The sequence below is a fragment of the Dendrobates tinctorius genome, unplaced genomic scaffold, assembly GCF_039654945.1.
Source record: "Dendrobates tinctorius isolate UK_male_01 unplaced genomic scaffold, ASM3965494v1 ptg000020l, whole genome shotgun sequence".
Classification (NCBI taxonomy): domain Eukaryota; kingdom Metazoa; phylum Chordata; class Amphibia; order Anura; family Dendrobatidae; genus Dendrobates; species Dendrobates tinctorius.
Window position 1 is genome coordinate 13112729 of NW_027361688.1, and position 17600 is coordinate 13130328.

General features: G+C 40.7%; 1 protein-coding gene across 6 annotated transcripts in view; it reads left to right on the forward strand.

Annotated features, from left to right (window-relative positions):
* The window catches only part of SCUBE1 (signal peptide, CUB domain and EGF like domain containing 1), a 266698-nt gene that overhangs the window by 64300 nt on the left and 184798 nt on the right, over positions 1-17600 (forward strand). For all 6 annotated transcript variants that reach the window (XM_073567715.1, XM_073567716.1, XM_073567713.1 and 3 more), the window contains exon 4: positions 8953-9087. In XM_073567715.1, coding sequence (XP_073423816.1) covers positions 8953-9087 — 135 coding nt within the window. The remainder of the gene's footprint in view (positions 1-8952; positions 9088-17600) is intronic.

A 17600-nucleotide genomic window follows, 5' to 3' on the forward strand; every position in this document is an offset into this window, starting at 1 on the left:
AGAGGCCCATTTCCAACAACCATCAATCCAGTGTTCTTATGGTACTTTGTGTAAGAAGGCTAATTGATGGTTAGAATACCCTTGAAAACCCTTGTGGAAATATGTTAGCACAGCTGAAAACAGTTTGGCTGATTAGAGAAGCTATAAACCTGACCTTCCTTTGAGCTAGTTGAGAATCTGGAGCATTACATTTGTTGGTTCCATTAAACTCTCAAAATGGCCAGAAAAAAAGAGCTTTCATGTGAAACTCGACAGTCTATTCTTGTTCTTAGAAGTGAAGGCTATTCCATGCGAGAAATTGCCAAGAAACTGAAGATTTCCTACAATGGTGTGTACTACTCCCTTCAGAGGAGAGCACAAACAGGCTCTAACCAGAGTAGAAAGAGAAGTGGGAGGCCACACTGCACAACTGAGCAACAAGACAAGTACATTAGAGTCTGTTTGAGAAATCGCCGCCTCACAGGTCCTTAACTAGCAGCTTCATTAAATAGTACACGCAAAACGCCAGTGTCAACGTCTACAGTGAAGAGGCAACTCCGGGATGCTGGTGTCATGGTCCAGTCCAGAGTTTATTTTCTGCTGTCCTTTCTCTGGACTGGTCATGCGGGGGTTAATCTCTTCGGCCTCATTCTTGAGCTAGCTGGGCTATTTCTGTCCGTCAGTCTGCTGACCAGTGTTAGTGATAGCTCTAACTTCCAGTTTAGAGCATCTGACCTTTGTACCTTGGTGCTCCTCCTGCCTTTGACTTGTATCCACGTGTATGACCCGGACTGATCTCTGACCCTATCTCTTGGTATTCGTCTCTGCTGCTACGTTCTCTGTCTGGCTTTTGATTCCCCGGCTTGTACCCCGACCACGTCTTCTGTCTCACTTTTTTGAACCCCGTGCTCATGATTGACTTTTTGACCCTCGGCTTGGTATTTTCACTGTGTATTGCTGCTACTTCTGGTACGTCTGCTCCTGATAGTTTCTGACTCGGTTAATTTAACCATTCTGTCACTACCTGCGACACCTGTGCGGTTGCAAAGCTTAGTGTGTAACCTCTATTCCATCACCAGCTCCTCCGGTGGAGGTATCACTACAGCTGGCCTTCAGGGCAGAGTGGCAAAGAAAAAGCCATATCTGAGACTGGCTAATAAAAGGAAAAGATTAATATGTGCAAAAGAACACAGACATTGGACAGAGGAAGATTGGAAAAAAGTGTTATGGATAGACGAATCCAAGTTTGAGGTGTTTGGATCACACAGAAGAACATTTGTGAGATGTAGAACTGAAAAGATGCTGGAAGAGTGCCTGACGCCATCTGTCAAGCATGGTGGAGGTAATGTGATGGTGTGGGGTTGCTTTGGTGCTGGTATAGTGGGATATTTGTACAAGGTAAAAGGGATTTTGAGTAAGGAAGGCCATCATTCCATATTGCAGCACCATGCCATACCCTGTGGACAGCACTTGAGTGGAGCCAATTTCATCCTAAAACAGGACAATGACACAAAGCACACCTCCAAATTATGCAAGAACTATTTAGGGAAGAAGCAGGCAGCTGGTATTCTATATGTAATGGAGTGGCCAGCGCAGTCACCAGATCTCAACCCCATTGAGCTGTTGTTGGAGCAGCTTGACCGTATGGTACGCAAAAAGTGCCCATCAAGCCAAACCAACTTGTGGGAGGGGCACCTGAAAGCATGGGGTGAAATTTCTCCAAATTATCTCATCAAATTAACTGCTAAAATGCCAAAGGTCTGCAATGCTGTAATTGCTGCAAAGGCTTTGCAGTGTTGAGAATCTCTCCCCCCTATGTGCTCACCCACCTATCCACTCTCTCTTTTCCCATGTGCTGACTTCTCCCAACCATGCGCTCTTCTTTGACCTCTCTACCCCATGTGCTATCCCCATTGTCTGCGGTCTCTCTCCTTCCTGTGCTGTGTTCTCCCCTCATGTGCTGTCCCATTTGAACTGTCTCCCCCCTGTGCTCTGTCTGTTTCACCCCTGTGTCTGACCGTGTACAAAACATACCACAGCTCCTGGGCAGGGGAGGAAGCAAAAGACAATACTGACATTACAGCAGGAGATCACAGAGGATACATTTTGTGTGGTAAAATATTGTTTAAAAACAGTCAGTGAAATATTTTACCTCACAAAATGAATCCTCTGTGATCCCCTGCTGTAATGTCAGTATTGTCTTTTGCTTCCTCCCCTGCCCAGGAGATGTGGTATGCTCCGTACATGGTCAGACACAGACATTTTTAACATGAGCTTTCGTTCGTGGAAACCCCTTTTATGTGACCAGCTTCCTCTGCCTGTAGACACGTCGCACATATGCAGCCGGGATCAGCAGAATGAGTCACTGTGTTCCGCTGGTGGTACCGTGCAAGAGGCTGCGTGAGTGTGTGAGAGTGAGTGTGTGTGTGTGGTGCGACAGTGTTCCGCTGGTGGTACCGTGCAATATGTTGGTACCAGCAGAAGTTTCCATATTGAGACATCTGTCACTTGGGTGTCCCAATATGGCAGTCAGTGAACTTTCTCTGGTTGTAATTCTGGGATGCAGTGACATCTGGACAGAACAGGAAATGAAAACATTACAAGGCAATTATATAAATAGATTACTGAAAACATGTCTTCGAATTTCCAAGCACTAAATTTTGTATTTATTTTCAGAAAATTAGAAATGGTCAAAATAACCAAAAAATGCAGTGCTTGCAGACCTCAAATAATGCTAAGAAAACAAGTTCATAATCATTTAGAAACAACAATACTACTGCTTTAACTCAGGAAGAGTTCAGAAATCAATATTTTGTGGAATAACCATGATTTTTATTCACAGCTTTCATGCGTCTTGGCTGCTTTCCACCAGGCTTTCACATTGATTTTGGGTGACCTTGTGCCACTCCTGGTACTAAAATGTAAGCAGTTCTTCTTTGTTTGATGGCTTGTGACTATCCATCTTCCTCTTGATTACATTCCAGAGGTTTTCAATGGGGTTCAGGTGTGGAGATTGGGCTGGCCATGACAGGGATTTGATGTAGTCGTCCTTCATCCACACATTGATTGACCTAGCTGTGTGGCATGGCGCATTGTCCTGCTGGAAAAACCAGTCCTCAGAGTTGGGGAACATTTCCTGAGCAGAAGGAATCAACTGTTTTTCCAGGATAACCTTGTATGCGGCTTGATTCATACGTCCTTCGCAAAGATTAACCTGCCCAATTCCAGCCTTGATGAAGCATCCCCAGATCATCACCGATCCTCTACCAAATTTCACAGTGGATGCAAAACAATGTGGCTTGTACGCCTCTCCAGGTCTCCGTCTAGCCATTAGACTACCAGGTGTTGCGCAAAGCTGAAAACTAGACTCATCAGAGAAGATTACCTTACTCCAGCCCTCTATGGTCCAGTCCTTATGGCCTTTGGCAAACTTCAGCCTGGCTCTCCTTTGCTTCTCTTTGATGAAAGGCTTTTTTCTAGCTTTACATGACTTGAGCCTGTTCCGAACTGTTCTTGCCATGCAATTCAACCCAGCTGCCATTTGCCATTCCTTTTGTAGATCACTTGATGTCATCCTGCGGTTGCTGAGTGACATTCGAATAAGATCAATACAAAAATGGTGGGGGGAACAAGAGGCGCAATAGTGCCCTATCACTAGTGACACTAGAAGTATGAGAGGTATAATACAGTTCCACTCACCTATTCCAGTTGTGTAACCCACAACTGGCTTGAGAGCATATCACAGAATCAGCTGCTGCACAAAAGTCCTATGTCGAGTCCTATGTTCGTATACAATGAAGTAACATCCATAGTGACAAATCTGTAAGATTTCTTCCATGTCATTCCTTTTAGGATCCTGATCATGTCTGTCGAATCTTTGATGTAGCTGTCTAATGTCACCACATATTTCTGTAGATTTTGGTCAATGTAGGTTGCGAGATTACTATGGATGTTACTTCATTGTATACGAACATAGGACACGACATAGGACTTTTGTGCACAGAATACTACCTGAAAAAGGATACACAATTGGATAAAGGAACCATCAATTTCATCCTCGATGGGCTGAACTTTATACTTAACAACAACTATTTCACATTTGATGGTGCAATGTATCACCAAAAACATGGCACAGCAATGGGCTCAAAAACAGCTTGCTCTTATGCAAACCTATTTATGGGTCTTTTTGACGGAATACATATATATGACAACGAACATAAAAAAGGACTGGTCCTATACAAAAGGTACATTGATGACCTGTTCCTCATCTGGGACACTGAGCTTGGCAATTTCGACAATTTCTTTGATAATATAAACAATAACAACTGGGGCATCAAGTTCGAGCCAACAACACATGAAAACAACATCAATTTCCTTGACCTTACAATCTTTTCTGTTGATACACAGATCTACACAAAAACATTTTAAACCGACAGACAAGAATTCCTACATCAACTACAAGAGTGGACACTACACAAAATGGTTGCGTAATATCCCGGCAAACCAATTCAGAAGAATAAAGAAAAATTGCACTTCAGAAGAAGATTATACATCACAGTCCCAAATCCTCAAGGATAGATTCTTAGAGAGAGGTTACCTGAAGGAATTAATATCCAGTACGCAGAGACACAGTGGAGAAATCCCTCAAGCAATTCTCCTAACACAGAAGAATAAGGAAAAGACCGAGGAAACGAAAGCACTGAATTTTATAACAACATACAATAATTGCCACAAAACCATCAGGAAATGTTTGAACACTCATTGGTATCTGCTTCAGAGTGACCTCATTTTGGAATCAATCATACCTGGGAAACCAGGGATAACATTCCGCAGAGCCCCAAATATAAAAAGAATAGTAGCTCCAAGTCGGCTTAAACAAAAAATGACCACGAAACCCAGCAAAGAACCACTGAAAAAGGTCTCAAAGTGCAGAAGAAATAGATGCCTCTGTTGTCAAAGTATACAACAGACAACCACCTTCCAATCTACCTCGACAAAAGAATCCTTTTCCATCAAACATGGTAAGAATTGTTTAACAGAATTCGTTATCTATTTGCTTGAATGCCTGTGCGGATTGCAATATATAGGGAGGACCATCAGACCGCTTCACGAAAGGCTAAACAAACACCGTTCAAACATAAAGAATGGTTATAGAGCCCATGGTGTGTCACTCCATTATGACACCCATCACAACAGAGATATAAGAGCAATCAAACTAACCCCAATTGATCACATAGCAGACAATGTAGCAAATAGGTTCGAACACCTAAAAAAACGTGAGAAATATTGGATGTTTAAGCTGGACACATTAAAACCAAAAGGCTTGAATATAATTTCTGAATTGATATGAATTCCCACACCACGCTCACTTCCTGACACTCATCTAAGTGGGTGACACAATCACAGGTAATAGATGCTATCAGTATAAACACATACACACTGAGATCACTCCCAATCCCTTTCTAAAATCTGTTATTTTCAAATCTGTTTCACCCACAGTTTTGTATTTACTTTTATTTTTATTATTTTTTTCCCACTGGTATATAGCAATCACAACTCACTAGTATTGGTTAGAATAATGTTCACTCGAACTGGGTATTAGAACCTAGGTTTGCTGTACCAATAGACACACGATCTATGGGTGATACCACCACAACCAATATATAACATAGTGACCATAAACACACGGAAGATGAGAAACACAGTTTTTAAGCCATTTTTAATAGTTTTAATACAATTTTTTAGATAATTTTTTATTGACAATAAATAATTAAAATAAAAATAAAAACTTTTAAGAAGCAGTTGATCTTTGGAATAATCTGGTTTATATTTTATGAAGTTTATTTTAATAGCAGCACCACTCTTTGCTCCCCTCCTAAAACAAAAATAAAGATTTTTTTTCAACATAATAATAATATTTTTGACATACTTCTTTGATAATTTTTCATAACAATTCTTTTATAACAACCATAGGACCATATATTTAACAGGATAGTGTCATGAAAAATCAGTTTATAGAACCTTCGATCCAAAGGCACTGATACCAGTGAGACGGTGGCGCTCAACATTAGTCACAAGAGAAAACACTGAAACCAGCAAATACATTTTTTCTGCAGTAATAGTCTGGATATTTTAGCAACGTTTTTGCTGCATTTTTCATGGAAATTTTTACATCATTCTGTTTGTAAGATTTTTATGTACATTTTAGCAAGTGTTTTGGACCATTTTCTTGTTTTATCATGCTATTTAAGTGAAATTCCGCCAAAAATGCTGGCCCCTCCCCCAGTGATGACCATTATGACATCACATGTAAACAGAACACACCCATTATTGCTAATGTAAGGGCCTATAAATTCCCTGCTCCTATGGCTGATGTAATATCCCTGAGGAAGGTGCCAGGAAGGGCGCCGAAACGCGTAGGAGGAAATAAAGGAGTACACTGCTACAACATCTTGCATCCCAGGTGATTTGTGAATCTCGGCAGCGCGGACTGCAACACACCCTGCTTCCCACAACATTCGAATAAGATGACGGTCATCCTCGTCAGTGGAGAGTCGTTTTCACCCTCTGCCGGTCTGTAGCTTTGTTGTCCCCAATGTCTGCTGCTTGACCTTGTTGTAATGGACTGCCGTCTTAGAAATTTTAAGTATGGAGGCTTCTTGACGCTCACTTTATCCCTCTGCTAGTAGAGCCAGAATTGAGCCCTTCTTTTCCTCACTCAAGACTTTTTTTCTTTTCAACTCCTTTGGCATGGTTAAAAATAATTTCCTATTCCTTTTGGGATATTACTAGCACTTGATTTGCCATCCAGCTTGTCCTATTGCAAGCGGATTGTGAACACCACAGCTGGGTTTTTATACTTTCCTTCATTAAATAAGATTTGGTTCAGGTGTCACCTAATCAGAAGCACATTAAGTAGAATGAGGTGTACTCTGGTTGGAATTCATCTGACACTGGAATGGAATGGCTGTCAGACATGGAGAGAAGCTGATTTTTATAAAACTGTGCAGTGGTCTCTTAAATTTTGCCAAAGCCGTGGGTATGTATGTATAGTGTGTGTGTGTGTGTTTGTATGTGTGTGTGTGTATATATATATATATATATATATATATATATATATATATATATATATTATTAGTAATAACTTTTTTAATGTTTTTTTTTATACTTAAAATTTCTAAGTTGTGAATTATTCCAATTTAATTTATTTACACTTCTTATGTTTGTTCACAGTTTCCGTACAAAAAAAATTAAAAAAAAACCTCAACCCAATGCATTAATGAGAATTGAAAAAGGAGAAAAAAAAGAAAAACTGAAATGGCCGGTAGCAAAAAAAGCTTTTCTTGTTTTTATATGTTAGCCATTAAAGTGACAAATACAGACTAGGAACAAAGAGATTTAAGAAGTCCCCTTTTCATTAAACAAGCTGACATGGTAGAGGGGGTTATGACTTTTGTAATTGAAACCTTCTGCTCAGTAGAAATCCAGGAGTCCTGTAAGGATTTTTTTTTTTCCACCCAATAATGCCTTTTGTGTTTGCCTGCTGTTCTGCCTAACCATTACCATAGGCCCAAAGCCTGTCTGTGCCGTAAAAACCGTAATGACCAAGCCAATGACTGTTGTAAACTTCATAGCCAGGGTTGTCTGGAAATTTGTGGTGAAGGAATGTGTGTCTTTAAAATGTGACTTACAACTTAGCCCAGTCAGGACCAGGGGGATTTTATACCTCGGTGACCCAGACTATTCTTCAGAGACAAAAAAAAAAATACTTTGTGAAACCGGACACATCGAGTTCTCTTATTGTGTTGGGTGTGTGAGAAAATGGGAAAGAATATATTTTTAGGATTATTTTTTATTAATACCCATCGTTAAGATAGGTCATTAATATCAGGAACGAGATGGGGTTTTAACTCCCGACTGATTTAAAAGGGTTCTTGGCACACGGAAACTGATGTAGTGGCCATAAGTGGTGCTTCAACACAATGTACATAGCTATGGCAATTCCCGTGTGCCATGGCTCCATCAATCAGTGGATTGGTGGCGGTTTCTGACGTTGGATCTAAAATTACAGTGCGATAAAACCCCTCTAAAGATCAAGCACACAAAAAAAACCATGGTGACTGCTAAAGGATCACTGATTATTACTCCCCAATACCCCCACTTTCTGTTCCTATTCTCAATTTCCAACCATGGCACATACAGGCTTCATATATTACTGTCATGGTTGATGGATTTTGAGGGACAGCCACCCCCTTTCACACTGTCTCCTAAAATATGTATATAATATGAACAGATCGTTGGAACCATGAGCAATAGTTGGGGTCTGAAAAACTAAGAGTCCAAGTATGGAGCTACTAGTAAGACAACCTTGTAGGGTACCTTTGAGGAGATGACTCTTGGTGGTGACTCCAAGCCATGTACTCATTGGAGTCAATGGAGGTCCGTTATGAAGACCTTTGGTATTTAGGTTGGTACTAAACTATACTGCTATAGTTATTACCGAAAGTCTCCAATTCCACAAGGGGTTATCAAAGCCAATCATTCTGTATAATATTCGTAAAGCCTTCACGAAACGTAATATTATTCTTCAGATGTCTACATTACATCTGGTTCATCGTTTGTCCAACAGCCACCTCAGTGGACTCTCTGAGACACAGGAGTGCATATTCGGTCGAGCGCTCCTGTGTTCTCCATAAGATATGTCAGCCAGTGGCTTATGTCCTGGAGAACAATGTGATTGGCAGCAGAAAATAAGACATGCAATTGACATGTCTCCCAACCATCACATGGTCGGTGCCCCCATGCACTTTAGATTGTCGGCCAAACCCGTTGATATCTGCTGGTTCTGCCAAATTAGTCTTTGTATGTGGGGTTTACAGTAGATCTGTTCAGTAAAATGTGCCCTATGTATGTCAACTTTGGAATTCTTTTTAAGCCTAAACCTAATTTTTTTTTCATTTGTTTTACCCCAAGATGTGGATGAATGTTTGGACAATAATGGAGGATGTCAACAGATCTGTGTTAATACAATGGGCAGCTATGAATGCCAATGCAAGGACGGCTTCTTCCTAAGCGACAATCAACATACCTGCATCCATCGCTCTAACGGTACGGATTTGGCAATACAAGCTATACTCGTATATTTTTTTTTTTCTTTTATCTTCTGTTCTTAGGATGATGTAAGGTTGAATTATTAACTCCAGTAGCCTAATCCTGGTAGAAATTATGTTGAGACGGCCATGTGTATTGACTGCTGGTCTTCAACTTAGAGTTTCTACACGGGTTAAGTTTTCTGGTCACGTACATCCATTTTGGAGTAATTGGTCATTAGCGAGATTTCTGTTCTCCAAGACTGAAGGATCTTATATAGAAGTACCTCTCTTTTTGTTTGTAGTAAGGTCAAAACTTGCATTCAAGAGTTTCCTGAGAAAAAAAAAAAAAAAAAAAAATGGACAACACTGAAGTTGACTTTGGCTGTTAGGGATAAGCCGCCTCCATTTCCCTAATTTCTCTATCATATAGTTTAGTCCTAGTCTAGTAAAGTTGTCACTGAAGAAGGATGCCACCTTAGGCTGGGCGTCAGTGAGTTTAGAATCATAGAATCATAGAATCGTAGAGTTGGAAGGGACCTCCTGGGCCATCTGGTCCAACCCCCTGCTCAAAGCAGGATTCGCTAAATCATCCCAGTCAGATGTCTGTCCAGCCTCTGTTTGAAGACTTCCATTGAAGGAGAACTCACCACTTCTCGTGGCAGCCTGTTCCACTCATTGATCACTCTAACTGTCAAAAAGTTTTTCTAATATCTAATCTGTCTCCTCCCTTTCAGTTTCATCCCATTGCTTCTAGTCTTTCCTTGTGCAAATGAGAATAAAGTTGATCCTTCTACAATGTGACAGCCCTTTAGATATTTGTAGACAGCTATTAAGTCTCCTCTCAGTCTTCTCTTTTGCAAACTAAACATTCCCAAATCCTGCAACCTTTCCTCATAAGACAGGGTTTGCAGACCGGTCACCATTCTGGTCGCTCTTTTCTGAACTTGCTCCAGTTTGTTGATGTCTTTTTTAAAATGTGGTGCCCAAAACTGGACACAATATTCCAGATGAGGTCTGACCAAAGAGGAGTAGAGGGAGATAATGACTTCACGTAATCTAGACTGTATGCTTCTGTTAATACATCCTAGAATTGCATTTGCCTTTTTTGCTGCTGCATCACACTGTTGACTCATATTCAGTCTGTGATCTATTAGTATACCCAAGTCTTTTTCACATGTGCTGTCACTTAGCCCTATTCCTCCCATTCAATATATGCTTTTTTCATTTTTATTGCCCAGATGTAGTACTTTGCATTTCTCCCTGTTAAAAACCATTCTGTTAGTTGCTGCCCACTTCTCCAGTTTATTTAAATCTTTTTGAATCCTCTCTCTCTCTTCTCTAGTATTAGCTATCCCTCCTAGCTTTGTGTCATCAGCAAATTTAATCAGTTTACCCTCAATTCCTTCATCTAAATCGTTGATAAAGATGTTGAACAATACAGGGCCCAGGACAGAGCCCTGTGGTACCCCACTTGAGACATTCTTCCAACTGGATGTGCAGCCATTTACGACCACTCTTTGGGTCCGATCACTAAGCCAGTTATGAATCCACCTAACAGTTGCCTTGTCCATTCCATACTTAGTCATTTTTTCAATAAGGATTGTATGAGAGACTTTGTCAAATGCTTTGCTGAAGTCAAGATATACTATATCTACAGCATTTCCTTGATCCACCCAATCAGTGATACCGTCATAGAAGGAAATTAAGTTAGTCTGACATGACTTATTAGTTACAAACCCATGCTGACTCTGTTTAATCACTTCATTCTTATCCAGGTATTGACATACATGTTGTTTAATAATTTGTTCAAAGATCTTTCCTGGTATATAAGTCAGACTCACCGGCCTATAGTTGCCTGGGTCCACCTTCTTCCCCTTTTTGAAGATAGGAACAACATTTGCTCTTCTCCAGTCTTCTGGCACTTCTCCTGTTCTCCAAGAATTTTCAAAGATTATGGAGAGGGGTTCAAAAATTTCTTCTGCTATCTCCTTCAGTACTCTGGGGTGTAATTCATCTGGACCTGGAGACTTGAATTCATTTAGGTTAGCTAAGTGTTTCCTCACTATCTTTCTGTTTATAGATATCCTGGATTCTTCTATTCCCTTAATAGGACAGTGAATAACAGTTGATGTTACATTTCCTTTCTGAGAGAAAACAGATGCAAAATAGGAATTTAAAAGTTCAGCCTTCTCAACATCCTGTCTTACCATTTCATCATTTTCATCCTGTAAAAATCCTATAGCATCTTTGACTTTTCTTTTACTTTTGACATATCCCCAAAATCCTTTATTATTGCTTTTGACATCTCTTGCAAGCCTCAATTCATTTTCAGCTTTAGATAATCTGATTTGTGCCTTACAGGTTCTGCAGACTGCATTATATTCTTCTTTAGATATGCCTCCCTCTTTCCATTTTATAAACATTTTTTTCTTCCTTTTTAGCATGTGCTTAAGTTCTGTGTTCATCCATCCTGGTTTCCTTAAATGCTTCCTATTCTTCCCTCTTTTCGGAATTGTTAACAATTGTGCTTTGAGAATTTCATTTTTCAAGATTTCCCATCCTTCCTGGACATTTTTGTCTTTTAGGATATCCAGCCATTGGATCCCTCCAATTCTCTTTCTGAATCCCTTAAAATCTGCCTTTCTGAAATCTAACCTTGACGTCTGAGTCTTCACAGGTCTTCTGCCTCTAGTTATCCAAAATTCTAAAATAGCATGGTCGCTACCTCCTAGGGTCCCAGCCACTTTTACCACCTCAACCATTTCCTCCCTGTTTATAAGGATTAGATCCAAGGTAGCAGATCCCCTTGTTTTCTCCCTTACCTTTTGGAAGATAAAGTTGTCAGCAAGAGAGGATAAGAATTTCCTTGACCTGTTAGTTTTGCCTGAGAGAGATTCCCAACAAATGTCTGGATAGTTGAAATCTCCCATGACAACTATATCATATTTTTTGGAGAACTTGGCCATTTGATGCATAAAGAGTTCATCCATATCTTCAGCTTGCACAGGCGGCCTGTAGTAAATGCCTACAATGGTGTCCTTTCCATTGTTCTGTCCTTGTATTCCTTGTATTTAGTCTTGCATTAAGTCTTGCATTAAGATCACAAGGTCGCTTTCTGACTTTCCGAGAAATTATCTTGAATGTAGTGGCATTCACAAGTCTTAAGAGTCGCAAAAGAAGGTAGATCAGCTGGACTTTTGGTCTCAGATCAGATTTGGTCATTAAACACAGTAGACTAATGTTGGCTGGACCCGCCAATATCAACAGGTTCAGCCAGCTGTGTAATGTGTATGGAAAAGTCTATCAGAACTCATAGAGAACTCAGGAGCACTCGCCCGAACGAACACTTCTGTGCATGGGAAAGTCGCCTGAGGTCCCTGAAGTTGAAGGACTGTTTCATAGTGTAGTCAAACACAAGTTAAGCCGGCCGAATGAGTCTTCGACCGGCTTAACTTGTGTTCGGCTGCACCATGAAATAGTCGTTCAACTTCATTGCACCATCAAGTTGTCTACAAGTAGCGCAATAAAATTTGCCATGTAGCCCTAAACTTGTTGTTCTTGGAAAGAGTGAAGCTTAATGGAGCTGAGCTGTAATACCAAACATAACCTTTCAACCAATGTCGAGCTGTTTATCGAAGAAAGCAGTCATGTTTTTCTGATCCTTGACAACCTCTTTAAACATGCGGCGCTAGGGAGACTCATCCAATGTCTAAAAGTAGAATCTACCATTGCCAAATGTTACTCAACAGTGTGATTTTATTTTGGGATTATTGACTGTTTGTTGCTGTGCACTAGGAGCTTTTATTTTTGAAAATATTGGGATTTGTTAATTTTGTTCAAGGTTTTTTTTTTTAGATAATTCAGAAAGTGATTTACTTTATGAATCTAAACCGTGTGAGTAATACAACTTTTAGGTCCTCTGTGTGTTGTAAGACTGAGTTTGGGTGATTTTGTATACAGATCCGTTATGACATATGGTCATGTGGGCGGGGCATGTTTTCTTGAATGCAATTGCCAGTTACTGAAACGCCCTGATAAGTCGTCTATTTGCGAAAGTTAGAATTCTAACAATCCGCGAGTACCATCTGTCTGGCAATAAACCAGATATGTAGAATAGAGTATCGTACATCTAGTTATAGTTTTATGAGACGGTTGTCACCTAGGAAATATATTTTGAGGTTGTCAACATGATCATGTATTTAAAAGGAGGTTACAATTATATTGCCGTTGTCTTGTAAATAATATATTTTGAAGGGGGTTACCAGCTCTAACTCAAGCATTACAAGTAGAGATGAGCGAATTTGTTCGGATTTGGTTCCGAATTCGATCGGAATCAAATATTGTTTCTGCAATATTCATCGAACACAACCGAACATCATTAGAGGCAATGGGAGTAAAAATTACCGAATATGTTCGGAACCGATCAGAAGACAAATATTCTGCACAAATATTGTTCGAATATGACTCAAATATATCAAAATCCGATTCGGGGACAAAATCCGAACAAATTCGCTCATCTCGAATTACAATGTGATTTTGAAGCTAAATTATATTATTTCAATTATTGCCTAATTCTCTTGAGTCTTATTTTCTTGAAGGGATTTTCTGGGACCTTAAAGCCTACCATTAGGATAGGTCATCACTATCAGTTAGGTTTGGTTCAAAACTCTTGGTACTTTCGAGAATCCGTTGATTGACGGGACTGTGTTACACTGGAACAGGCACAGCTCCATGCGTTGTTTAGTGGCTGGGTGGCTATGAGCAAAAGGAAGTTTGTTGTGACTCTCTTCTCGGTCTTCATTGAGAGAGGAACTGGCCGTAGAAGCCCAAGTCTTATACCTGGTTCAGAAGGCTGTCCTCGTGGAAGTTCCCGTGTCGGAGAGGGGTTTTATTCCTCTCTTTACAATAAAGCCGGACGGTTCCTTAAGGACTATAATAAATCTGAAAGGCTTAAACATATTTCTAAGAATTAAGTCATTCAAAATGTAATCTATAAGGTTAACATGAAGGATTCGCTTCCCAGATTGTTTCATGGCAGTCTTAGATCTGGAAGATGCACTTCCATCAAACTCCAGAGATAACAGCAGTAGAGCTTGCAGTAAGGAAACTCCTTGTATCCCTACAGGTGTCAGTGGCAAACATAAACAACCAGGGGCGAACCCGATCCTGACCGTGGGTGGAGGTGGCATATCGCTTAGTCCAACTAGCGGAGTGTTATCTCCTTTTTTGACAGCTCTTCATATAAGAGGAAAACAAAACATCAAGGTGGGCTTCCTAAGCTGCAGTCAACTAATGGACTGGGAGTGGGAGCTGAATCAGTCCATCTTCAAACAGATAGTACAAGTATAAGGCCTGGCCTCCCGGACATACACCTGTTCAGCAACAAACTAAACAGAAAAGTGTGAAAATTCTGTTCCCTGAATCCCAGGGAAGGTCCACAAGTGATAGACTCCTTCCTGATTCCATGGGATTTTGACCTGGCATACGCCTTTCCACCAGTAGCCCTAATCCCTTTAGTTATAATGAAGATTAGGGAGGACAAGGCAAGGATTGTTTTAATTGCTCCCTGTAGGACCAGAAAACCATTGTTCTTTTGGTTAAGGATAATATCTGTCACCAATCCATGGGTACTTCCGGAGATTCAGAATCTCCTTTCACAAGGACCAGTGCATCATCCACAAGTAGCCAACCTGCGTTTAATGGCGTGGAATGTTAGAGGGTCTACTTCAGAGTAGGAAGGCCACTATGACAAGAATATATGCTAGAGCTTGGAGAAAGTTTCTAACTTCAGGGTTAAACATAGAGGGTTGTTTCCTGGAGTCCCAGCAAAAAGGTCTAGAAATAGGTCTATCCACCAGTACCCTCAAAGTTAAGGTGTCAACACAAGGGGCTCTGTATAACTGTGATTTAGCATGAAATAATTGCTGTTGAGGTTTATTAGAACTTAATCTAGAATTTTAAGAGAAAAATAAGTGCCATTGGATTAAAAATCTGGTCCTAACAGACATGATGGAGGTACCGTTTGAGCCCATCTGCCCGATGAGTCTGTGACATTTAGGCCTTTTTTATAAGTCCACCATTTACTCAGATCCTAGAAGACAGAGTACTTTTGAAGCCTTATCCAGCCTACCTACCTAAAGTAGTGGCCTAGTTTCATAGATTACAGGAGGTAGTTCTTCCTTCCTTTTAGCTCTAGTCTGTTGTGAGTTCATTTTCCCCTTCACCATTGAGGTCTGATGAACTCCCTCTTCTGGTGAAGGAAGGTAGTGAGGCTGATTACCAAGCATCTGGGCAGGATGATGATGACTGGGTGACGGGAATTGCTGACTGGATATAAGGCCATTCTGCCTTGCTGGTGATCTCTGAGGGATTCTAGGAGACCAGTCTGATTCCTGCTCCTCAAAAGCTAAGTTTTCTGCGCTGCTTTTTGCATTTGTGTTTTGGTTTTGTTTTTCCTTGTTTTTCTGGATTTCTGCCATTCCCTGCTGGGGTGAGCTGAATTCCTTTTTGCTCTGTCTTCAGAAAATACCTGAGTACTGATATAGTCTTTTTGAAGCCTAGCGTCTTCAGGGCTTTTTTCCCTATCAGCTGTTGGCTCTTGTTTTGATAGGGTTTTGGCGGATTACAGACAGCAGCTTTTCTATCCTGTCCTATGTAGTTAGCTTGGGCCCCATCGTTTGCTCAGCCTATCTTTCTATCTGTGTGAGTGTTTTTTCATCTTGCTTCACCGTCATTATATGTTGGGGGCTGCCTATTTCTTTGGGGTCTGCTCTGGGGCAGTTTAGATTTCCCTTTCTGTCTTTAGGCTATGTAGTTCTCCGGCTGTGATCGAGGGGTCTAGGGCACCGTAGGAACCCCCCACGGCTACTGCTAGTTGTTGTTGATAGGTTCAGGGGTCTGTAATCCGATAGCTGCCAACTTCTCTGGTTTTCTGGACTTAGCTAGTATTTCTGTTTTTGCCTCCTACAGTGACTCATTCATAATACTAGTCCAAAACATGAGAAGGAAGAAAAACATCATACTCTAAATCAGTGTTTCTCAACTCCAGTCCTCAAGACCCACCAACAGGCCATGTTTTCAAGATTTCCTTAGTATTGCATAGGTGATGGAATTAATGCTTGAGCAGGTGATGAAATTATCACCTGTGCAATACGAAGGATATCCTGAAAACTTGACGTGTTGGTGGGTCTTGAGCACTGTAGTTGAGAAACACTGCTCTAGATGTTAAAAGATATCTAGTTAGATACTTGTCTGTTTCAGAAGCCTGGAGGAAATTTAGTTCATTGTTTGTGTCCTTCCAGGGACCTAGGCAGGGGTTTAAGGCTTTAAAATGCAAAATAGCTAGGTGGATCAGGAAGGCCATTTCTTGAGCATACTCAGCAAGTGGCAAAGCAGTTCCAGAAGGTTTGAAGGCTCACTTCACAAGGGTCGGGGCAACCTCCTGGGCAGAGAGATCTGATGTTTCAACTGAGCAGATCTGTGAGGCGGCAGTCTGGTCTTCTCCTTTCACTTTCTGTAAACATTATAGACTGGATATGTATGTTTTCCTCTTCTGACCTCACCTTTGGGAGAAGGGTGTTCAGGATTTGGTCCCTCCCTGGATTCTTATTTCTGTGTAATTCTCTCGCGGTGCTTTTATGGGTGATCGAGAAAGACTTAGTTACTTACTTGTAGCGGGATTTTTCAGAACCCTTGACCCCACTCTTATTTTCCCTCCTGTCACGTGTGGGTTAATACTTCTTTCACTAGTGTTATTTCACGTTTTAAGTTTGTGATATGTGATGTTGGTATTTTTGCATTGTTGTAATAACCATTGGAGGTCCTCTTGTGCTCTGTAATCCAGCTGATGCAAGGGAGAGGTGGCGCCCTTTTTAGTCTGTAGGTTTCCTGTCCTTGAAGGACGGATCCCATCTCTTGTGGTGCTGTCATGGGTTCTGAAAAATCCTGTTACCGGTCTAAGTCTTTTGGGGAAGTTAATGTTTGAGCACTGCAGGATCGGCAACCTTGTACGGCATCCATTGAAAAGATGGACTCTTCATGGTGACTCCAAGCAAATTACCTATTAACGAATGGATTATCACATCTAACATTAGGGTATTGCTAGGTGATTTTGATTACATCTTGCAGAATTATTTGGGGTATTCAGCAACTTGTGGGATCACCTTCTTTTACCTCAGGGTTGGCTTTGTTTGTTTTTCAATAAATAATAGGCTATATGAAAAATAAGAATAAGCAATATATTTTTAAATAAAGTCTCAGAATTACCATTAATGAGTATTACATATAACAATATACACCCCTTCTCTGTCTTCCCCCGTCTGTCTCCAGATCTCTCTCTGCCCCCAAAACCCCTTCATCTCTACATAAATATTAAATATTTCCTCTCTAATGTCTCTCATCTTTCTCTTATCTCTCTCTTCTCTCTAGTTCTTTCTTTCCATCTCTCCCTCTCACAATTTGTAGCTGTCTCTTCCCTCTCTTCCCTCTCTTCCCTCTCTTCCCTCTCTTCCCTCTCTTCCCTCTCTTCCC